The 24,134-nt window shown below is 46.1% G+C and overlaps 2 protein-coding genes across 10 annotated transcripts in view; one reads left to right on the top strand and one right to left on the bottom strand.

Moving 5' to 3' along the window:
• Positions 1-870: 870 nt before the first annotated feature.
• Positions 871-10,384, top strand: GINS2 (GINS complex subunit 2). Its single transcript, XM_075939953.2, has 5 exons — positions 871-1,034; positions 3,094-3,208; positions 5,563-5,662; positions 7,628-7,754; positions 8,475-10,384. Exons 1-5 carry the CDS (start codon positions 945-947, stop codon positions 8,598-8,600), a joined length of 558 nt encoding a protein of 185 aa, XP_075796068.1. The 5' UTR covers positions 871-944; the 3' UTR covers positions 8,601-10,384.
• A 3,448-nt stretch (positions 10,385-13,832) lies between these two features.
• GSE1 (Gse1 coiled-coil protein) overlaps positions 13,833-24,134 on the bottom strand; it is a 342,537-nt gene continuing 332,235 nt past the window's right edge. For all 9 annotated transcript variants that reach the window (XM_075939946.2, XM_075939940.2, XM_075939941.2 and 6 more), the window contains 4 exons: positions 23,162-23,533; positions 20,454-20,738; positions 16,447-16,550; positions 13,833-15,119 (listed from right to left, as the gene is read on the bottom strand). In XM_075939946.2, coding sequence (XP_075796061.2) covers positions 14,985-15,119; positions 16,447-16,550; positions 20,454-20,738; positions 23,162-23,533 — 896 coding nt within the window. In that variant the 3' untranslated portion in view covers positions 13,833-14,984. The remainder of the gene's footprint in view (positions 15,120-16,446; positions 16,551-20,453; positions 20,739-23,161; positions 23,534-24,134) is intronic.

Here is a 24,134-nt window from a genome sequence, read left to right on the forward strand (position 1 = left end):
CACATGGGCTGCTCCATCCCAGTGAGGCTGGGGGGGGGCGCATGGGCTGCTCCATCCCAGTGAGGCTGGGGGGGGGGCGCATGGGCTGCTCCATCCCAGTGAGGCTGGGGGGGGGGCGCATGGGCTGCTCCATCCCAGTGAGGCTGGGGGGGGGCGCATGGGCTGCTCCATCCCAGTGAGGCTGGGGGGGGGGCACATGGGCTGCTCCATCCCAGTGAGGCTGGGGGGGGGCGCATGGGCTGCTCCATCCCAGTGAGGCTGGGGGGGGGGGCACATGGGCTGCTCCATCCCAGTGAGGCTGGGGGGGGGCGCATGGGCTGCTCCATCCCAGTGAGGCTGGGGGGGGGGCGCATGGGCTGCTCCATCCCAGTGAGGCTGGGGGGGGGGCACATGGGCTGCTCCATCCCAGTGAGGCTGGGGGGGGGGCACATGGGCTGCTCCAGCCCAGTGGGTCTGAGGGGGAGCGGGAGCTGCTGCGTCCCCACGGCTCCAGGCTAGGAGGCGAATCCCCCGCGGGAAGGAGCGCGCGGAGTCTATGACACACGGCAGCGCAGGCTCAGCCGGGCCCGCCGACAGCAGCGCTGATTGGCGGGAAACAGTCTCCCGCCAGGGGCCCTTCTTCTGAAGAGCGTTCTGATTGGCTGGAAGTCATTCCCACCCTTCCCGGCTCAGCCAGTCACGTCGCACTGCGTGTCTGACTAAACCAATCACAGAGAGAGAGACCGTGACTGCGCGTAAGCCAATCAACGCCTCCTACGGTAAAAGCCCCTCCCCCCCAGCTGAGTACGGGAAAGCGCGGCCCGCCTTGCTTCGCCTCGCGCTGCTAAGAAACGGGCCGCCGGGGGCGGGATTTATTTCCCTCCCAGCCAATCGCACTTTTTTGTCGCCTGGCGCGCGCTGGCGAGTTCCGGTTCCGGTTCCGGCGGCGGGGCCGCCTCAGGGCCATGGATCCCGCCGAGGCCGAGTTCCTGGCCGAGAAGGAGCTGGTGACCGTCATCCCCAACTTCAGCCTGGACCGGATCTACCTCATCGGGGTGCGGGGCCGCGCTGACCGTAGGGCCCGACGGGGCTCGAGGCTGAGGGGCGGGAACGGCGCGCGGCGGGGGTTCGGGTGCCAGGGGGCGGGGCCTTTCGTCGGGCTCCCCAGGGGGGGCTGCTGCCCTGCGGGGAAGAGCCAGACGCTGTAATAGCCCGGGGCTTCCTGCCGCCTCTCACCGTGGAGTCTGGGCGCCTGTAGCGGTGACCCCGCCCCTCGCGCCCCGTGGTGCGTGTTACCATGGCAACGCCCCTCCCGCCCGGCTCCCCCGTGCAGCATCAGGGGAGTCCAGAATCACCTGCCCCGCTTGCCTTGCTGTCAAGATGCCGCCCCTGTTCCCTCCACAGGCATTTCCAACTCCCAACACGCTCCTCACGCTGGAAGGGACCTCGGGAGACCATCAGGTCCAGTCCTCTGCCGCAGGACCAAGCACCGTCTACATCAGGGCTACTCAACTTTGCAAGCCCTGGGGGGGCCACAGTGATATTCGCAGCATATGCCAAGGGCTGCAACTCCAGTGTGGTTGCATATATGTGCACATAGCTTCTTTCACGCTGATGGGCATGAGTACAAAAGATTTAAGGCAAGACTAGACAACAGTCAGGCCCCGTTTAAGTCCATTCTGCTGGTATTAATAATATGTAATATTTACCTGATTTCCACTTATATGAGAGCACTTTTAGGCTACACTGGTGGGTTCTTGCGCAAGAAAGAACATCTTGCACAAGAACATATCCACACCACCATGTGCTTTTGCACAGAGCATCCATGGCAGTGTGGACGCTCTCTTGCGCAAGAAAGCTCTGATGGCCATTTTAGGCATAGGTCTTTCTTGCGCAAGAAACCCCTGCCACATGTCCACGCTGTCCTCTTACACTTGTGCGCAAGGAGCTCTGTCTTCCGATGCTGTACTGTAAATCTTCTTGCACAAGAGTGGGTGGGCAGTATGGATGCCGTGCAGGTTAGACATAGCCTTAATGAGCAATGACAGTCCAGAATTTAATTACTAAAACGCAGCTCAACAGACAACCATTATATTGACTTGCTGTTGTGCAGCGTGTTCCCAGTTGAGGCCATGATCAAAGGATCCCACCACTGGGCCATGTGTTAAGGCCCATGTAAACCCAAACTGTACTGCAGGCCACAAACAGCCCCTGGGCCGCATGTTGAGTAGTCCAGGTCTAGATCATCCCTGATAGGTGTCTGTCCAACCTGCCCTTAAATATCTCCAGTGATGGAGATTCCACAACCTCCCTAGGTAATGTATTCCAGTGTTTAACCACCCTGACAGTTAGGAAGTTTTTCCTAATGTCCAACCTAACCTCCCTGGTTTTAATTTAAGTCCATTGCTTCTTGTCCTATCATCAGAGTCCAAGGAGAACAATTTTTCTCCATTCTCCTTGTAACACCCTTTTAGATACTTGGAAACCGCTATCATGTTCCCCCTCGGTCTTCTGTTTAAGCCCTATTCTTTCAGTCTTCCCTCATAGGTCATGTTTTCTAGACCTTTCTAGACCATTTTTGTTGCTCTTCTCTGGACTTTCTCCAATTTCTTCACATCTTTCTTGAAATGTGGTGCCCAGAACTGGACGCAGTACTCCCAACTGAGGCCTAATCAGTGCAGAGAAGAGTGAAAGAATGACTTCTCATGTCTTGCTCACAACACTCCTATTAATGCATCCCATAATCCTGTTTGATTTTTTTGTAAAGAGTGTCTCACTGTTGACTCATATTTAGCTTGTGGTCTACTGTGACCATGACCCTTAGTGCTGGGAAAAAAGGTTTCATATATATATATATGAAAAGTACTTAGGATAGAAAATGCCATAGAAATGTAAGTAGTTATAGGGAAAAGAGAACTGTGCTTGGATCTGGGACTAAGAGGAGGGGTCATTTCAGTTGGCATGGCATGGCCTCCCTAAATCTACTGGAAACTGTTGACCCTTCTGATGCATGTGAGGCTGATGAAAGAAACTAGATTTTCAAAGCAGTGTCACAATTTTGTATGCCCTGTTAATTCTACTTTCCTTATTTTCATACTTAATTTAATTTTACAGGGAGATTTGGGTCCCTTTAATCCTGGACTGCCTGTGGAAGTGCCTCTTTGGTTGGCTATTAACCTAAAACAGAGACAGAAGTGTCGGCTAATACCGCCTGAATGGATGGACGCTGGTAAGGAGAACACACATTAGCCAGGCTGCAGAGCTAGTGGGGATTACTGAAATACAAGAATTGAGCCTTTGCACTTTTCCCTAGAGCAAATTGCAGAAATGGTAGGAGGAAACTGTTTCCTAATGCAGTGCTCCTGAGATTTTTCAAGACCTAGTATGATTTTAGAGAGACAAAGTGGGTGTGGTAATGTCTCTTGTTGGACTCACTTCTGTTGATCTAAGAGACAAACTTTCGGGCTTACGTGGAGGCAGGGCTTGACAAATTATACAATCTACTCGCTCGTGGCGAGTAGATTGTAACCCGGAAGAGCCGGGTTCCGGCGATCTGTGCATGCGCAGATCACCGGACAGCGCGCTGCCGCAGTTCGGCGAGCCCTGTGTGAAGGTATTCTTCAGGTCTTGTCTCCTTCACCATCAAAAGTTGACTCAGTTAAAAAAAAAAAAAAAAAATTACCTCACCCACCTTGAGTCACTAATACTCTGGGACTGACACTGCTATGGCAGTATTCCAAACTAGGGATGTGATAGTGTACACCTTTAAATGGTTAACCAATAAGCCTGAATGCATCAATTAATCTTCATGGTGACATACAAGCCGTCCTCTTTTCCCCCCATGCTGCTGCCTCTGAGCCAGTGCTCACATGGAGCCACCCGCTTTTACACAGGCTCCCCGTGAGCACCGGGTCCCAGAGGCAGCAGTGCAGGGGGGCAGGCAGGAGCTGTTATGCGTGGGGAGTCTCAGAGGCAGCAGCGCAGATGGGGGAGGGGGAAAGGAGGGTTCATGTAAGCCAATACATGCAGGCTCTAATACAGAGGGAGATGCTGCATGTAACCATGCTCATTGGTTAACTGTGTACAGGGGCGGCCCTAGACTAGCTGCCAGCAACTGGCGCCTTAGGCGAACCATACAATTGGCGCCCCCACCTCCAAACCCCTCAATGATATTGCGCCACCATTTGGCGCCCCATTTAACTTGGCGCCCTAGGCGACCGCCTAGTTCGCCTATATGGACAGGCCGCCCCTGACCGTGTACATACGTACACTATCATATCCCTACACCAAACTAGCATGATCTTAGTATGTCACCATTGTAATTTTAATCTGTGTAGTTAGAATTCCCTCTGATACATAACATTGGTTTAAAATACTGCATCCCAGATCTACCACTGGTTTCTATGTGATCTTCAGCTAGCCACTGTTTTGGCTTTATTTGTCCACCTGTAAAATGAGAATCATTCTTGCCTACCTCAGTGGTGAGATTTCTTTGTAAAGAGACTTGAGGTTATGTTCTATAAAAATGCAAAGTGTTTTATATAAGGATGTTAAGGAGCAGTTATTTGGCTAATCATGTAGTCCAGGGGTAAGGAATCTCAGGCCTGGGGGCCGGCTGCACCCCACCTCCCTATCATCAGGGCGTCCCTTATGTGGGCTTCCTGATGGAGCAGTTGGTGCTGGCTGTGATGAGCCTGCCTCCGGAGCCAGAGGTCAAGGGTTCAAGCCCTGCCCTCAACCAACATGGACCTGGCACCCTTGGGATGTAGGACAGATAAGGGAGGCCCTGAAAGTAGGGAGCTTTCAGTTATCAGATAATGGACTAGTCACTTACATCCCTATCCTGCACCCCCAGCCTCCTCACTCATCACCCTGCTGAGACCCCTCCACCAAGACCTCAGCCCCCCACACCCTTCCACCAAGATCCTACACCCCTAGCCCCCTCACTCATCCCCTCCACCAAGACCCTGCCTGGATCTAGCCCTGAAGCTCAGGGCTACCCCCCAGCATTGGGGAGACTGCACTGGCACTCCAGTCCCACACTGTGATGCTGGAGCTCACAAAATCTATTAGGCTGCCCCTCCCCCCAAGCTTTGGTGTACAAGGGAAATGTGTGGGGTGTGCCTTTCTTCTCAGTTGAGGGCCATGGCAGGGAGGGTTGGGTTTTGGTTTTTTGCTTCTCATTTGTGTGCGGCCCCTGACTGATTTGTTTTCTGTCAGTCAGCAGCCCCCCTCTTCCCCGCCCACAAAAAAAGATTCCCCACCTCTGGTGTAGTCGACAAGGTGTACCACTCTGCAGAGCTGCAGTGTGGGTGGCTACCGGAGCTGGTGTGAGCTGGGACTGAGCAATTGCGCTGCAAGACTATTCGTTGTTTTTTAAGTTTTGCCAATCTAATGTGGAGACTATTCCTTGTTTTTTTTTAAGTTTTTTCCAGTTACAGACTGACTCGACTACCTTTCTGAAGCTACTAAACAGGCAGTTCATAGTACAAGGTTGGTCGAGTGGTGTAATTTCTGCAGGGAAGAATTGACTAGAGAGTTGAAGCTTCTGGCAAAGTATGAGTCTTTTCAATTGTGTTTCAGAAAAGCTGGAGGAAATTCGGGATAAGGAGCGCAAAGAGGACACTTTCACTCCAATGCCAAATCCTTACTACATGGAACTAACCAAGCTTCTGTTAAACTAGTAAGTGGGTCTTTTGTTATAACAAGTCCCAGGTACTTCTCTTCCTAACCAGTGGGATGAAGTGGGTAAATACTCAGGAATGTAAGTCATGACATAGGAAAGCTTTTAGAATTTTATTGGATTTAAACTTGGAGGCCTCTGGGAAAGTGTTTACAGGACTCTTATTCTAAAGCTCATCAAGCTTTTGCTAAGGCACTTACTTAATGGAAGTCTTTTTGTTTATTAACTTGGTTTAATTTGTTCTGTGGAGTGGTAACTGAACTTCGACACTGCATATAATGTAGTAACTAGGTGTAGAGACCCTGAAGGTGCATAGCACATTTTTTAGTTTCATTTATACAGATTCACAGCTCTCTTGTCTTCCTGAGAGGGCCAGCAGCCTAATCCTTCCAGACTTTTCAGACTCTAAACTGTCTGCTAAGATAGTTCATTACAATAAAATTAGCTTGCTGGTTGGAATTTCTTCTAAGCCAGTGGCTTTCAGTCTTTCCAGCCTATTGTACCCCTTTCAGGAGTTTCATTTGTCTTGAACACCAAGTTTCACCCCTCTTAAAAACTATATGCTTACCCAATCAGACATACATACAAAAGTGCCATAGCACACTATTACTGAAAAATTGCAGACTTTCTCTCATTTTTACCATATGAATCAATTGGAACATAATATTTGTTTACATTTCAATGTATAGTATCTAGACTTCAGTAGCACTTTTTATGCTATTGTAAAAGTAGGCAAATAAATGAGTTGATGTACCCCCGGAAGACCTCTGTGTACCTGCAGGCGTATTTGTTCCATTGGTTGAGAACCACAGTTCTAAGCATATACCCTTCTGACTTGAAAAGGCCTTGGTAGGACTGGCCATTTGAAGCCCTAGCTGTTTCTTCTGATGCGTTCAATGTCTTAGTATGCAGACCCTTTCCTTAAACTAGAATCTCCATGACACTTCTGTCCAGATAAATTGATAGGATCTCTTGAGGTTCTCATGAAAGTGTTTGAATTACCTAACCAGTAGGATGTTATGATGCAGCATGTGGTCCTTTCTAGTGAAGGTTCTATGACCGAGTGGGAAGAGTACTGGGTTCAACTTGGGCTCTAATAGCAATTGAGATACTTAGTTGCTGTTTTACTATGTGACTTTGTCTGGAATACCAGGAATCTTAATAACCTGGCCAAACTGGGCAATTAAAGAGCAGAAAGTCTGTACTGAAAACTAGGGATGTAAGTGACTAGGCGACTGTTCGATAAGCAGAAGCTTATCGGATAGTCGACTAGTGATGCGACTGGTTGCTTCCTCCCCTTGCTACCTCTATCTGAGAGAGGCAGCAAGGGAGGGAGCTGATGCTGGAGGGAGCCTGCTTAAAAGCCGGTTCCCTGCAGTACCATCTCCGCAGGGCGTAGGGGAGGTAGAGACACAGCAGAAAACGACATGAGCGGGGACTGAAGCAGTGTCCGCTCCTGCCGGTTCTGCTGTGATTCTGCTTTTGAAATGTACAAGAGCCCCAGTGGGACTCTTGTACATTTCAAAAGGTGAAGTCCTGCAGGGAGCACAGGGCCAGTCCCCTGCTGGTCTCCTGCTCCCTGTGGGGCTCCCCCCTTTGAACTGTAGCAAGAGCCCAGCAGCTCAAAGGTGGAGGCGCCCTTATACACAAATTAAATAGTCGATGGAAATCCCATCGACTCTTCGAGTAGTTAATTAATCTAAATTGAATATCCCTACTGAAAACTAGGAATGTGAAAGTGTACCCATGTATGCAGTTAACTCATCAGTTAATGTGCATGGTTACTCACAATCTCTCTCGCCCCCTTCACGCCCCCCCCAACTTGCTTGTAATTTTCAGCAGCTACAGAAAACCACAGCTGAAAAAGCAGCAGAAGCTTGGATTTTAGTCTCATCTTTGTATAAAGGAAACTACACTATTCATATTAGTCTTTTACAGCCTGTTCTGACATACCTCCTCTTTCAGTGCCTCAGACAGCATCCCAAAAGCAGATGAAATTCGAACACTGGTTAAGGATACCTGGGATACGCGGCTAGCTAAACTACGTCTGTCTGCAGACAGCTTTGTCAGACAGCAGGAGGCCCATGCCAAGGTACAGTAAGAGGAATCAGGAGTGGGCTGATACTTCTGCTAGTTTTGGCCTGGGAATATTCAAGATACTGTGTGATTAGTTGGCACATTAGATGCATTAGTTGTGAATGATTAGAACAGCTAGTGAAAGTTCCATTTGCAGCTTTTTCCCCTCTGTGATTTGGTCAGTTGAACTATAGCTATGTGGGTGTGTTTTGTTTTTTGTTTGTAAGCTCCTCTTTTGAGCTGATCACAGCTCTCTGTGTATAATTTTGTTCCAAATGCTGCAGTGCTTCTTTCAAGTCTGTAAGCGTTTGTGCTACGTATTGCTATCTGACCAATGTAAGTCTCTTAACACACTGAGCTAAAAATTCCACCTCTGAAAAACATGTAACGACGTAGCTTGATATAGTTAGGTCAGTGCAGTGTGCAGACTCTGCATTGACTGTTCTGGCTGTCAGCTCCTGCTGTCTGACAGCTCAGAGCCCCAGCTCTCGGCCAGAGTGGCTAGGCTCTGGGCTTTCAGCGTTCCACAGTGATCCATGCTGTAAGTGTTCCTGGTGACGACAGAAAGAGAGTAGCGTGGGCACAAAAATCTACTTAATTACTGCAGTAGCTTTATGTTGATGTAATTTATGTCACATAATTTTGTAGCACAGACAGGCCTTCATTTTGCTGTCGTCAGAGATTGTACTGCTGCTTCCTCAAATATTGCTGTAATGTCACTCTCCTTGTCTTTTAGCTGGATAATCTGACCTTGATGGAGATCAACACCACTGGGACTTTTCTTACTCAAGCCTTAGATCACATGTACAAGCTACGCACTAACCTTCAGCCGGGTGAGAGTGCCCAGTCCCAGGATTTCTAAGACACCTTCTGACACACAGTCTAAAACCCTCCTGGGATAGGGCAACCATGCAGGTCGTGTACTTCTGTCAGCTGTATCTAACTTAGTCTCTGTGGTGTTTGCCTCAAGACTGCAGTTTCCTTCCGTTTGTATGCAAGCAATGGAAAGAAAGCAGCCTTGTGGCTGCATATTAATAATCTTTCCCTACTCAGCAGCTATCATGAACGGTTTCTAGTTCTACACTGAACATCCTTGGCAAAACCAATGATTCTTCTACCTGGCAGAACTCGCCCAGTCCCTGGGCAGCTGTCTTTCCAGGATGAATGGGATGCAGCAGCAGGATGCTGTTGAGAGGTTTTTCTTGTTAACCCCTTGATGCCTTATTGGGTGGGTTTTTATTTCTCTTAAATGTAGCAGCAATAAATATGCTCTTGATGTCTTGCTCTTCTTCCCCTGGGTTGTCTAAAGCCTGGCTGAGGAAGATCACAGAATGGAACTGTTTTAAACACTTGGATGCACAGCAGTCCTGTGGCTTCCCTGGCCTACATTGTCAGGGTTCAACAAATAATATAATCTACTCGGCCATGGCGAGTAGATTACAACCCGGAAGAGCTGGCAGAGCGCAGAAGAGCTCAGAACAACGTGAAACCGCACAGCTGGCGAGCAGGGCTCGCTGCTGCTTGGCAAGCCCTGTACAGTGTGATATATGGATTTCAACCCAGCTTTACTGCATGTTAAGGCTTGTTTCTTCAAGTGGACCATTACTTACAACAGTATATTCATCTCTGAGCTTAGCTTATAGATGAGTTCATGTGGCTGGCTTCCCAAGACTACTAAAATGTACTGTTCTGTCCCTGTGCACTTGCAGCTCTGTATTTCTCCTTCAGTGGGAGATGCAGCTTTAAAGAGAACATGTACCACCTCATTTGGTTCAGGTACTGGTTCTAGCAGGCTACTAAGATATCCTGTATGGAGGCAACTCTGCCAAGGGCTGGCTTACCAGCAGCATTTCTCTATCATGTACACTAAAGAAAAACAGTCCCTTTGTTGATTTTCCTGAATATGAATGTCGTCATAACAATAATCTCTGCAACAGAGAGAATGTGGCATTCACCGTGCGTGTTCCTGGCTGCTGTGGGGTAGGTGATAGCTTGAAAGCAAAAAATTATGTTGCAGCTTAGCTCCCACTGCTCTGAATGTAATCTGACAGCATGTCACATATTGGGCTAAGCTCTGCGTGGACAGGAGTAAAGGGAAGAGGCTGGCCAATCTGCTAGTTGCTGGCTGTTTGGGGAAGTAAGAAATGGGTCCAATTGGAGGAGCAGAAGGAAATATTTCTGGTGTTTGGAAGAGGTGTCACTGTTACATTTATACTGCATTTGGTCTTTTGAAATGTTACTATTTGTTTAAAGGAAAAAAATCATGTATAAAAAGGAGTGAAGAGTCCTGTTTCAGAATACGACGTCTTTGCCTTTAACATACAGTGGTACAAACTGTGTGAAGATCAAGATGGTGTAAGGTGAAAACATCTCATGCCCATTACAGCTGAAGTTAGGGTCCTTATCTCAGAGTCTGTAAACTGGTCTTGCTGTGTGTTTTAGGTTTGATTATAGCAATCGTATCTGTGAACACTGCAAGGAATCAGTCTATCTAAATGTGTACTGGGGCTGCCCTTCACTTAATATAAAGCAAGTCTCATTGGGCAGCTAACTGTATTTAATCATGACCGTCCCCATGTCTGTAGGTGAAGGTTTCCCTGTTGCTCTTACACTCAAATGATTAAACTGTCATTTAAATATCTCCTACCATCTACTCCTGTCTTAGCTGCCCCATACTGTTTTGGCTATTCCACTGTCTCCTGTGTAGTCCCTGATTCACTTGTATGATATAGTTAGGTGGTTGTGAGTGAAGTGGCCTATGTAACTGATGAGGTAACGTATGAAATAGGATACTCTGGACTGAGTTAGTCCTGAAATAACAAATCCCCTGAACTACGTTTAAGCTATTCACGTTTCACCCCCAACTTAATATAGGTGTGGAATGCAAGCTGCAACATGGGATGGGTGCTAGCTAAGTGCCATGATGCATTGTCAGCAATAGATAAATAATAATATTACATTACACATACTGTCCTTCACTCTGGCTCAGTGTAACTTTTCCATCCACTAGCGGGAGGGAAAAACAATTCTTTATCATGATTTAGGACAATTTTATTTTTTGGATGTTGTCAGAAATTACAGCAATATATTCATAAATACCTAATTACTACATTCAACAAATAATATATTACATTACAATTAATTCAAACAAGTACACTTAGAACAGGTTTAATTTTTCTTTCACAGCATCTAAACTGCCCCCAGCAAGCCTGGGCTTCCTCCCCCTCCCCCCTCTTTCCCATCCTCTGGCCTTACTGCTCTAGCAATTCTGCACAGGGTACATACAGATAAACACTCCCAGTCAACATGACCCAAAGGGAGAGGGAGGGAGTAGTACTGAGAATTTCTGAGCACTGGGTCAAGAAGTTGGGGATTACCTACTGTCTCTTTGTATGCGGGAAATGGGAGGGGGGGGGGGGAAAGGAGTCTGGAATCTGCATTCTCCAGTACAGGGATTTGTTGCTAAGTAAAGTTACATTTTCAAACAGGCTCCTCCTAAACATTGCCATCTGGTGGTGTTCTTAGGAACTCCCACTCTGAGGTGTATTGAAGTTGATGGATAATCTGACTGAGAGGGGAAACAGTGATTTAAAGTGTATTTTTTGGAGTTAAAATTATTAAGTTTGTGATTTGGCAGCTTGTAGCCCCAAGGCGCACCATGCATTCTGATTTAAATAACTCAACCCTAAATGCATTTTGCTGCTTAAACTGGTAAATTAAACCGAGACGACGGTGTGCTTAAAAACGCTTTTTGCACATGCAATAACTGCCCTTAAACATAAAGCAGTGGTAACATCCTTTCTTTAAATTGAGCCCATCTCGTTGTTTACAAGCCCCCAGTATTTAAAATGCAATTATGATTAGAAAAGTGACTCTAAAAATGGCATTTTGGTGCTGCTTGGTATATTTTGCATCATAGCTGCTAGTACCCACTCTCATTTTTTCTGCTGTCATGTAGCATTTACAAGACTCAATAGCCGAAGCTAAATTCTAGTTACCTTGTGAGCAGCATTTCCAAATGAATTCTGTTTCTAGAATCTTTGATTGCTGCTGACAGCATATGAAGCAGAAAGGCTGTGGTTTTAGTTTCAGGTTGGCAGTAACCTACCTTGGCATTAAGAATGGGCTCATTTTTGAGTTGTAAAAATAGGCAAAACTGACACCAAAAACATCAACTAAGAGTAAATCTTTAAAACTGTATAGCATTCTAGTCACTTGCCTGCTCATAACGGCACTTTAAAAAGGATCTCTTCTCTCTGAGTGAAAGGAAAACTGCAGGCCTGTTGTGGTCAAAGACAGATGTTCCTTCATGTAAACACTTTGAAACCAAAATGGCACAAATCAGCTCTGAAGCCAACCCTGGGGTGAAATATTTATTGTTCTTCCTATTGTATGTTTTGATGTAGTTTTGTCTGCGTCTCAGTCTCCCAGATGGAAAACAGAAATAGTGTCAGCTCCTCAGAAGACGAGCACATGAGCAGACATACAGGTCATCACTTCAGCTTTTTGGGTAAAGCTAAATTAACAATAGTAGTCAGCAACTGCTTTACTTTCTTCCATTTGCAGCATGGAACAGGCTCAAGATAGATTGTGGAGGTTTGTGTGTACTAGCCTAAATATGACCATGAAAGAGGGAAAATGTAAAATTGCATGGCTTAAAATGAGTATCAGTTTCAGCTTTTCTGGTAATTTTTCTTATTTATTGTCTGTTCCAACATAAGTTATTTAATCTGATTGTCTTGGTACTTCGGGGGGGTAGGGAGAAGGAATCTTTCTGATTCTAACGTGGAACCTAGCAGGATTGCAGTTGGATGTTTGTAGGCTAAAGGGAAATCACGACCTCTCTACTGCATCTAACAACAGGCTGATGTTACTTAAAGCATGGCACATGGATTTTGCTTTTCCCTATTCTGCTGTCGTTTCACTCAGGCTAGCTCCTCAGTCATGAGCTACACAAAAGCTTGGAATAGCTGCCATTGCCATCTGAAAACAGGTAGCTGCAAAACCATCCAGGAATGCAATAGGCTAAGGCCTTGCCTGAGATTTAGTCAGAGTGAATGTTTCTTGTGAAGAACAGTAATAGACTAAACAACAGGGAGAAGGAACACCAGGAACCTTGCCTAGAGCATGTTGTGATTACTAGAAGTTTTTTCCACTCCAGGTGCTTCACTGTTACAACAGGACAGGTAGCTCTATCTCCTCCCCCTCAATACCCAAAATAGGAGAGAGACATCCAATTCTAGACGTGGAAGAGTAATATGTAGATTTTTGATCAGAGATATTTATGATACTTTAGCCTCATCAATTGTCCCCAGATCCCTGCCCTTGGCAACAGAACATGCCTAGCAGGTGAGTATGGGAACAGGGTATGAAAAGCCTATGGCCTTTCCTGTCCCGTTTCATAGCTAGAAAATGAAGATCCTATTAGTGCTGTTCCTTGTGGTGCCACTTCCTCCTAATTTAAATTGAAATATTCCTGACACACACAGAGCAAATGGCATATGAGGAAATGCACTTTACTGTCAGCTGCTAGGAAGTAGGAGGCAAGCAGACACCTATTACCCACCATGCTTCTCTGCATCTAAGAAGTTAATAAAAAACAAAAATTAGTCCGTGGGGGGTGCTCAGAAAGCTGCTATGGCCCTTCACCCTTTATAAGAAATAGAGCTCATCCAGGTTTGGGCTAACCCAACTGGAAACTGAATTTCAAGTCAGCTCTGTGAAAGAAGGCCTCCTAGTTCACAGAAGTGTTATTCAGAGAAAGAAAGGGTAAGCTGGGAGCACTTCCACTTCCTCCTCCTCCTTCCTAGTCCCGTTGGTGTTTCTCCTGACTAAACACCAGGGGAAGCTCAGCTCAGACAGCTCTGCTTTCTGTCCTGTGGTTCCGTAGCACCTCATGGCTAACACAAGTGCTTCCCTTTAAAACATTTTCTACATTAGTCCTGCTCATAGCACTGAAAGACAGCAGTAACGCTAGATCATAGACCCAAACAGTTCATTTAGTTTTGAACTTTTGTTCCCCACACAGACGTTCCCCTCCCTTCCCCATTTAGTAGCAGCTGGTCATATTTGTAATGTAACTGTTGAAGTGCTTTTGAAGGGGGGGGGGGGGAGAGGAGGCAAATCAGTGACAAGGAGGTAAGGAATAATTACTTCCCGGCCTTCTAGTAACAGAATTGCCTGTACAAGTAACTGATGCTATATAAAGCAAAAAACAGAAGTGATAGCACATGCCCCAGTGGAAAGCTTTTTTTAAAAATTCTTTTAAAACACGTCAATAATTTTTCATGTCCTGACCAGCAGCAGTACAAACACTAAAAGCAAGTTATTTTGTCCAAAAAAAAAAAGCAGAAACATATTAAAAATGGCAAGCTTTTTATAACAATAATTAAAGTAATAAAAACATACAAAACTTTTTAAATATATACACAGTACAAGGCTGAAGCACCTTTTTTAAATTGTAAAATCATTTGCGTTTGTATGAAAATTTCACCCATGAGGGTATGTAATTTGTGTCATTCTAAGTGTGTGTGTGTGTGTGTGTGTGTGTGTGTGTTATTATTCTGTAAATTCTGCTCCCTACCCCTTCCCCTCCCAAAACAGTAATCAAAAGGTACCTGCGGTTTGTTTATTCACTTTATTTTTTATAGTGAAGTGCATTCCAGTGGAAAGCCTGTTGATTTTGGGACAGGTTCAAGTTCTGAAGCTGTGTTTGCTCCTTCCAGCGTAGATACAGCTTTTCGTATCTGAGATGATACACAGTTTGTTTGCTTTCAAAAGTGTACCAGCTTCCTCTTAATGCGAGAGAGACCATCTTCCCAGTGAAGAATAGGCAAACCCCATGGTACAGCAGTTGGACTTATATGGCAACAAAAGAATGATTTTGTGTGTGGAGAGCACCCTCCCAAAGGGGAGGTTGCTATTAGTGTTGTTGATGAAGTTTTTTTATCAGATTTTAAAAAAAATTAAAAAGTGGAGGGAAGAAGGGGCAAAAAACCCTCATTAAAATTAAACAAAATCTAGCCTTCATGGGTGGGTTGCTTGCAGAATTACAAAGATTCAGTTGCATTGAAGTCAAGATAGAGGTGGGTATTTTTTCCGGATCCCATAGTCCTTTGCTCCATGCATGGCACATTCTCCATTTATTTTTTAGCTTCAAACCTCCCAGTGAAAAATATTAAATATTCAAGGTAATAAAATAGATTATTATTTCTATACTATATGTTCGGCCTAGTGCAAGGGAGCGTCACCTGGGATATCCCTTGAAATAACCCCTAGACCACTGCATTGCAGGCAATGCAAGGCACTTTCTCAAGTGATCTAGTTCGGCCTGAAGTCGCTCCCTTTCCGAGACAATCTTCTGTTTCTGGTTCCTTAGTTCCTGTAGGGGAATAGGAAAATACAAAAAAGACATTGACATACATGTGCATGTAGTGCTTCTCTTCCAGGATGTGTATCTCTGAGGGATATATTACGCTTTGGGTTTGTTGCAGCCAACATTAGGGTGGTTTGGTGGGCAGGTGGAAATTATACAGCAGAGTTGGCTACAATCAGAAGGGCCGATCCTTCTCTCATGTTGGGGTAGTCCTGTTGAGTTTTCCCTGAGTAAGTGGGCTTGGAATCAGCCCTCGAGGTTCTTCTCAAGTTTTGTGGCATCTGTATGTTTCACAGCATTGCTCCCCTCTTATGTTTGTCCATCCTACCACCTCATAGCTCTTGTCCTAAGAATGGAGACCCAGACATCCAGCTTTGGCTAGAGCCAGCCCATGTCTTTTCCCTGTGGTGCAGCGGTGGGGAACCCTGCAGCCACTTTTTCAGTGGGCCAGCCAGTGAGGAAAGAAAAGAGATGTCAGAACCAAAATTCTTACACAGCAAGGCTACGTCTACACTGGCATGATTTTCCAGAAATGCTTTTAACGGAAAAGGTTTTCCATTAAAAGTATTTCCAGAAAATCACTTTTTACCGGAAAAGCGTCTGTGGCCAATCTAGACGCGCTTTTCCGCAAAAAAGCCCCGATCGTCATTTTCGCAATCGGGGCTTTTTTGCGGAAAACACTTCTGTGCTGTCTAGTGGCCCTTTTCCGGAACAGTTTTCCGGACAAAGACTTTTGCCCGAACGGGAGCAGCATAGTTTTTCCGGAAAAGCACTGATGATTTTACATTAGATCGTCAGTGCTTTTCCGGAAATTCAAGCGGCCAGTGTAGACAGCTGGCAAGTTTTTCCAGAAAAGCGGCTGATTTTCCGGAATAACTTGCCAGTTTAGACACAGCCCAAGTGTTATGATAAACCCACTGCTCTGCATGTGCTGAATTCCCATTGATGGTGGGGGTACGGAGCAAGCGAAGAGGAGCAGTTCTGCCCTACAAATTGTTTATAGGTTTGCACAGACTCTGGATGGGTCTTCCTCCCTTGCTACCAGAGTCAAGCTGCTTATAGTGACCTTGTCTGCATACTTGCTAGTGCAGTTTTATAAGATGTTGTATACAAATGGGCTCTAGGTCATCTGAGAAGCAGGTTATTCTATACAGATGTTTACACCATAGTGTCTGAGCGCCTTCTAGGAGTGCATTCACCACCACCACCACTACGTGTCTCATGCTTGTTCTCTTGTCCTCACTTCCACCTTCCCAATGATAGCCTCCAATTTACCTCTACTGGGGTTACAGTAGATTTCCTCCCTCCCCAGCATGTCAAAGTGTCTACTCACCGCCATGCTGTGTGACAGCTGCTCTGCAGTCAGACTGAGACTGTAGTGCTGGGCCTCCAGCCGACGGCACTGTGTCTGTAACACTTGGCGCTCCAGGTTTTGTTCTGAAAACAAATGAGAAACAATTAGCCTTGCATGGTGACAGTAGAATGTTTGACTTGTAGGATCTTTGGTCTGACTAACTGTTCCCCACGCCAGTCTCTTGAATTCTCCCTCTTGATGTTAGCCGCCTTCTGAAATCTCAAAAGGTCACCGCCAGAGCTAAGATGTCAGACATGCCTGTCTGCTACAGCCTGGACCTCTCAACCTTCATTCACCACTACTGAAATATTCTCACCATATCATGCCATGGAGATAAAGGACATCGCCACTGTAACTATCAACTGTGCCTGATGGAAGAGTCCACCATAGCTTGGTCTTTTTCCAAAAACTTGTGTGCCATGTTGCAATATTCCTAAGTTCTTTTGTGCGTTCACCAGGCATGGTCACTGGCATTCTTTAAATTAAGCACTGGCACAGTGGACAGATCTGTAAAAGGTGAAGGCAGGACACTTTTTGCCAGATTCTCTCCTATTCCATGATTACCTCTGCCCTTCCCAAGTAGACTAAAATAAATTCCAGGCAGTTTACAGTGCCTCTTAGAATCCAGCATGGTGTTGGTTCCAGGCTTGGCCCAGATTCCAAAGCTGTTTAAGGCTCCTTCCTATCTTCCACTGATTTCACATGGGCTCAGTTATGTAAAGGAAGGATTTTTTTTTTAATTGCTAGACATGCAAACTCAGCCTAGGATTTTTTGGCTTGTGCATTATCAGCTAGGTGCCTGGATACCATGGGAATAGAAAACAGATTGTGCAGCAGGAACAAAGATTCCATTGAGGAGTGAGCCAGAATGGCATCCAGCATCCTCTTCCACAGCTGTGTTGCCACTGCAAGGCTAACAGGTGTAAAAGCATTTATACCATCAGATAGGACAAATACATACAAGGAGCGGTCAGTTTTTTCCCCTGTCATTTTTCTGACTCCACACTTTAAACAGAGGCCTTCTCTTCCCTTTGTGAAGTTTAACCATTCCATGCCACTTGTCTTAAGAGTACAGTCCTGCCCTTAGAATCATAGAGCTGAAAGAGACCTCAGGAGGTCATCAAGTCCAGCCCCCTGCCCAAGGCAGGACTGATTCCAACTAAATCAACCCAGCCAGGGCTTTGTCAAGCTGAGACTTAGAAACCTCTAGGGATGGAGAGTCCATCCCCTCCCTAGGTAACCCGTTCCAATGCTTTCCCACCCTCATAGTTAAATAGTTTTTCTTAATATCCAACCTAGACCTCCCCACTGTAACTTGAGACCATTGCTCCTTGTTCTGCCATCCGTCACTACTGAGAACAGCCTCTCTCCATCCTCTTTGGAACCTCCCTTCAGGAAGTTGAAGGCTGCTATCAAATCCCCCTTCACTCTTCTCTTCTGCAGACTAAACAAACCCAAATCCTTCAGTCTCTCTTCACAGGTCATGTGCTCCAGCCCCCGCATCATTTTGATCACCCTGCGCTGGACTCCAATGCATCCACATCCTTTCTTTAGTGGGGGGGCCCAGAACTGGACACAATACTCCAGGTGCGGCCTCACCAAAGACGAATAAAGGGGAAATCACTTCTCTGGATCTGCTGGCAATGCTCTTCCTAATGCACCCTAATATGCCATTAATCCTCTAGGCTACAAGGGCACACTGTTGACTCATATCCAGCTTCTCATCCACTGTAATCCCCAGGTCCTTTTCTGCAGAACTGCTACTTAGCCATTTGGTCCCCAGCCTGCTTACACTTATCAACTTCTCACATGCACAGCCTGCTTTGAGCCAGATGGTTACCACAATCCACAACAGAGGCAGCTAGAGTATTGTGATGCTGTTAGTGACATACATTAGGATCCACCAGGATGAAAGGCGCTTAGTAATGCAAACAAATACAATCATTTTCTAAAGGAAAGTAAGAATTGATCTGCAAGACAGCCTGATGTCAAAGAAAGGTTCTGCAGCTTATGGAAAAAACACTGCAAAGCGCCTTTGACAAAGCTCACAGCACCTTTTAGTTTTCTAAAAGACAATTTAAACTGTATTCATAAGGATCTGAATAAGTGAGCTGTAATTAACTTCGAGGGTATCAGAAACAATATTGGGTCTTGCACAATAACAAAGGATTTATTGCCGTGATAAAATGAGAGGGGAAGCTAAGGCAGCTGATGCACTGGAGTCTGTTCAATATTTTTATCGTCTTATCAAGAACACAAAGAATAATCAGAGCACCGGAAAATAAAACAGCATGTAGCAAAATTTGTGTGGAACATTCATAGGTGTTCACAGGTTAGCAGGCTTGAATTGATGCTGAAAGGTTGCTGTGTATTTTTTGATAACCATCTAATCATGAAGGACTAATTGCAGCGGCATGAACAAACACCTGAGTCTTAAGAGCTGGAGAACGAGGTGGCTACCACAGAGATGGGTGTTGTATAAAACAGATTAGAAGAGATTCGACAGTGGTAAAAGCTGCTCCACCCCACTCCCATTTCAGACTGCCTTGCAGTCACTCTCTCTATATCTATGTATTTATAACCACAATAACTTAGGGAAAGACTTGGTGATCAATCTGCATTTGTGTTTTCCCAAGACTTGGCTGCAGCTCTCCATCTGGTAATTAGCCATGTTGTAATTCCTAAAGTGTCTCTCCACAGATGAGACTGACAGCCCTTAAGTGAAGTGTTGTTCAAAAGAAAATGACTTACAGCCCCCTGGGTGTAACACATGCCAGCAGCTAAGCGATCTGATTGTTTTGGGGCATAGTGGAGGGCATACCAGATCACCATTGGACACCTGTACCACATCTCCAGTGCTGGATTGGGGCAGTGCATCAGGAGGGTTATTTTCAAACACATTTCAAGAATATAAAGCAGGAGACTAAGGAGAAAAATATCAAGGGGTTTTGCGCTCTTCAATCCAGACTCCATTTCCCTATGCAGCCTTACAGGCACTGCTCTAAGGCGCTGGGTCGCATCAATGAATTTTCATACGCACCTGTCGCCTTTATGTCTATCCTCTGCTAATTAACAGCATTCTGCTTTTCCACAGCGCCTTCCGTTGGTGGATCTTAAAGGGCTTGACAGATGTGAATACACTTGCCTCACCTGGGAGACTGATCTATTTTTAATCTCCGTGGTATGGCTCAGGAAACTAAGGCACAGAGTAACATACCCAAGATCCTAAGGGATCAATGGCAGAGCCAGGGCTAGAACCCAGTGCTCTGGGAAACTAATAGGTACAGCCCAGTTCATATGATTAGAAAGACAAGCTTTCAGTATTGACAGAAGACAGGCAAACAAACACCTGCAGACCTTGTTGCTGCAATAGACATAGGATGTAAGCAAGCTGTCGACTACCCAATAAGCCTAGGCATATCCATTAGTCAAGTCTACTACTCGCTTCCCCCTCCCGCTTGTTGCCTCTGTATCAGAGGCAGTAGGGGTGGGGGGGATCCGGCTTAAAAGCTGGTTCCCCCAACACCATCTCTGTGGTGCCACCTGCCCTTTCTCCCCCATGCTGCTCTTCCCACGGTGGGTCAAGGACAAGGGCTGATGGACCTGGCACAAACTGGGAATGAGCAAGCCCGACTTAGTCTTGGCTCGGGACGGGTCCAGCGCCTCTGCAGTTTAAATGTAGTAGGAGCCAGGCTGCCTTACTACATTTAAACTGCAGAGCCGCAGCAGCCTTCCCTTATCAACCAATCGTGTAGTCAATAAACATTTTATCCACTACATGATTAGTGGGTTACTCGCCTCTTAACAGCTCTACAGTAGACACGCTCTTCCTTCTCTCCAGCTAAGGCTGAAGTTGAAAGTTTTACCACAAGTCCACCTTCTCCTCTTACATTGCAGGAAAAGTATTGTGATGTGCACACCCGGAGAGGATACCAGAAATCCCACACTGTCATTTATAGGACTAAAACCTCATCCTTTTCCCCTACCTTCTATATGTTCCTGATAAGCTTCAAAGATTGCCTCGATACCCTGCCATTTAGGTCTGGGGTACTCCTCCTCCTCCTCGTCTTCCTCCTCCTCGTCCTCCCCCTCTGAGTCAGAGTCCTTGTCCTGTTCGGGTGTGATGAGCCCCCTTCGTGCCAGTGGGGTGTCTTGCTGCCCATTCTGCTGAGGCAGCTGGACCCGGCTTGAGGTCTGAAGCTCAGGAATGTTGTAATGGATAGAGGTGTCGATTTTGTGGTTCTGCTCTGCAGTAAGTGCTGTTGCACTTCCTGGAAGCAAGACAGGAACAGAAAACACTCAGCCAGAAATAAAGAGAAAAGAAGACATCTCACATTCTCAGAAGACATTTCAGACTAAACAGGGCAGAGTCCTGGAAAACATCCCAAGGCCCGGGCCAGCACAGACCGTCTACATGAGATAAAGCCACAGCTACCATCTGTGATCAGCCTCATTTCTGGATGTCAGCGCCTGTCCTGCAATGAAGTGTATTAAGATTGATTTTCCTACCCTTGCCTCCACCTGCATGCATGCACCTGCTCTACATTAACACCTATGCATACAGGAGCAAGTGGAGGTCAGGTGTTGACGCTCCACTGACAGTCAAGCTCATAGCAGTGTTTGGTTATTGTGCATCCACAAAGGCTAAGAAGCTTAACTCCTCATTTGCCAGAGAGAAGAGCAGCGTGGGAGCTGGGGTGTGGATCACCTGGCCTCTAGGATCCAATTAGAACTCTTGTCTCCCTGCTCGCAAGGAGCAGCGGGTACAGCTACACAGCAGCGTTATTTCGGAATAACATAGTGCACGTCTACACTACAAGCCTTTACTTCGAAATAATGGCGAGCTGAAGGACTTCTTACTCCGACGCCTGTAACTCTCATTTCACGAGGCGTAAGGGAAGCGGAAGGAAGAGTATTCCTTCCGCTTCTTGCTGTGTAGACTGCGCCAAACGCCGAATTTAAGCAGTTTTGACTTCAGGTACGCAACTGACGAAGCTGAAGTTGCGTAGCTTAATTTGACTTTAGCTCTGCTGTGTAGACATGCCCAGTCTGATCCTGACTGCCTGGATGGCCCATGTGGAAGCATGCTGATAACTTTAAAAAGGGTAAGTGAACAAACTCCTCTATGCACTTGCATCGCTGTGATGAGAATGCCAAATGCCAGGCTGCAAATTCCCTTTCACACCTTTTGTTACAGAAGGTGCAGCGAGTACAGGAAACCTCTCTTCACAATCCTCTAAGCCTCACCCTCTCCTGCAGGCACATGCACCTGGAAGTGTGTTACAGCTCTTCTAAAATTCTTCAACTATTAGAGTAGGGCCTAGTGACCCCTGAGCTCGCTAGGGTGAGATCCTAACTGGCAAGAGAGAAACGGGGCCGGAGGAACAACACAACAGAGGTGCAGAGAAATTATGTCACTTGTTGTAAGTTATACAGTAGTCAGTGGCAGAGTTGGGAGTACAGTGCCTGTCTCTTGTTTGTCAATCAAGTGACCTACTCACTGAATGGCTGAATATATGCCCCTAAAAAGGCTTCTTATTTAAAAACATTGCATTAACAAATATGCTGCCCTTGGGATAAAAATTGTCTATAAGATTAACGTTTCTTATTGAATGTTGGAGATGTCTTCAGTCGATTTTAATTGCTCTCTGAGCCAGTCATTACATATATTTATGGCCCTGGACTGTCTACTTTTTTGTATACTGCTCCTTTCTGCTTTCTTAATACTTTAAAAAAATGTTCTGTTAACGGATGCTCCCTACACACTTGTAATTTTATTTTCTGTACTTCTACCCATTGAAATGAATGAGCTTTTCAGTGAGTGAGCCATATTTTCAGTGCCTCTCATGAAGTTTCCATATTTTTACTTGTTACTGTAACTGTTTAGGCTATTTAAGTGATGGGAAAGCACAGGTGTATTGACTGATAGTTTCCAGATACCGTCCAGAAACAGGCTGTGTTTCATGCTCACATTGAATACCCACTTGGAGGACAGTCAGATGTTTTTCTCCCTTCTCATAGAGAGCCTTTCTAAAACACTTTTTCTAGAACACGTACGAGCACAAAAGCATGGCTGTCTGGGGAATTATTTCAGAGGGGTAGCCAAGTTAGTCTGTAACAGGAAAAACTTAAAAAACAACAAATAGTCTTGTAGCGCTTTAAAGACTAACAAAACACGTAGGTGGTATCACGAGCTTTCGTGGGCACAGCTGTGGCCACGAAAGCTCATGATACCATCTACATGTTTTGTTAGTTTTTAAAGTGCTACCAGACTAGTTGTTGTTTTTTGGGGAATTACTGTCATTATGGCTCGATCAATAGCTAGATTTTCCTACAATTAACTCCCACAATTTTACACGCATAAGTTTTGTGCACACTTTTATTTCAGATCTAGGTTTTTGTGCACACAAACTCCCACCTATATGTGCAGATGTAATTTCTGTACGCAAACTGGAGGTTTTGATGTCTCAATTCCAGACACAGTGCATTGCAAATAAAATTTGGCTTCTACTCAGGATCTGCACCTGATAAAACTCATGAGAAGAAAAAAGTGTGCGTGTGGAATTTTACATGTGCAAAAGTGAAGACACTTGATTTAGAGCTTAGGTTGAAGTCTCGTTGAGAATTTTGTACAGTGCTCTTATTTTTTACATGCGTTTTATTTCTGTCTCCCCTTCTGGATGTGTCCCATTACCTTTGTGCTTCTGCAGTGCTTTTTGTGTGGACTGTAGCACAGACTCGTGAAATTGATGTGCAAATTCTTCAGCTATGAAGGGTTCCCATGGCTTATTCTTCCCATTCATGCTGTGAGAGAGTGGCACTGGGATATCCTTAGGCAAAGGGCCCCTGACGTAATTGAATATGCTCAGGCTCTTCTTCCCAGTGTGTCCATCATTCAGCCTGGGCTTCTCAGCAGAGACGGGGGCTGGCTCCTTGGCCCTCTGGGGCTCCTGTGGTCTCAGCTGTTCCAATCTGCTGGGCTCTGCTGTCTTTTGAGTGTCTGGCGAGGAGGCGGTGATACCAACAGGCCTATCTGACTCCACAGGAGGTTGTTGTACCTGGAGCTCTTTGGGAAATAAAACAATAGAGTTACTACCGGGGCTTGGGACTGATTGGATGGAGATGCTTAATTCGAATGTGCCTGGGTGCCTTCACGTGTTATTGAATAGATCTGCAAGGCGCCCACATTGCCCTTTGGCGCCCCGCTGGTTTGGTGTTTCCAAGAAGGTGCTCTCATGCAACATGGGATAGATCGACCTCAGTCTGTCTGGGGCTGGAGGAGAAATCCCGTGCCATTAGTCAGGTGGGCCTGTAACGCTAAAGGGCCACAAAAAATTCCCCCGCAGACATTGCAGCTCAGTTCACTGTCTGGCCCATGACTGCACAGCACAACTCTCCTTCAGGGCTCTGCACATACGGCAGAGGCTCTTTGCAAATCTGAGCCAGGAGGGGTTTTGCCTCCAAGCCTGCGAAAGGCCTGACCCACCCCCCCTGCCATCACTTCAGCAAACTCCACATTGGCCTGATTCAGTGAAAGCCACCTGTCTGTCTTGGGAGGAGGGGGGACTGGACACGACAGGCGAATGTCTCCCGTTATATCCAGTTCCGTCATGAAGGGGTTCCTGTCTGAGCCCAGCTCTTCTCTCACTCGTGCTGGGGTAATTGCA

This window comes from Pelodiscus sinensis, chromosome 12 (assembly GCF_052426305.1).
Source record: "Pelodiscus sinensis isolate ZL-2025 chromosome 12, ASM5242630v1, whole genome shotgun sequence".
In the NCBI taxonomy this organism is placed as follows: Eukaryota; Metazoa; Chordata; order Testudines; family Trionychidae; genus Pelodiscus; species Pelodiscus sinensis.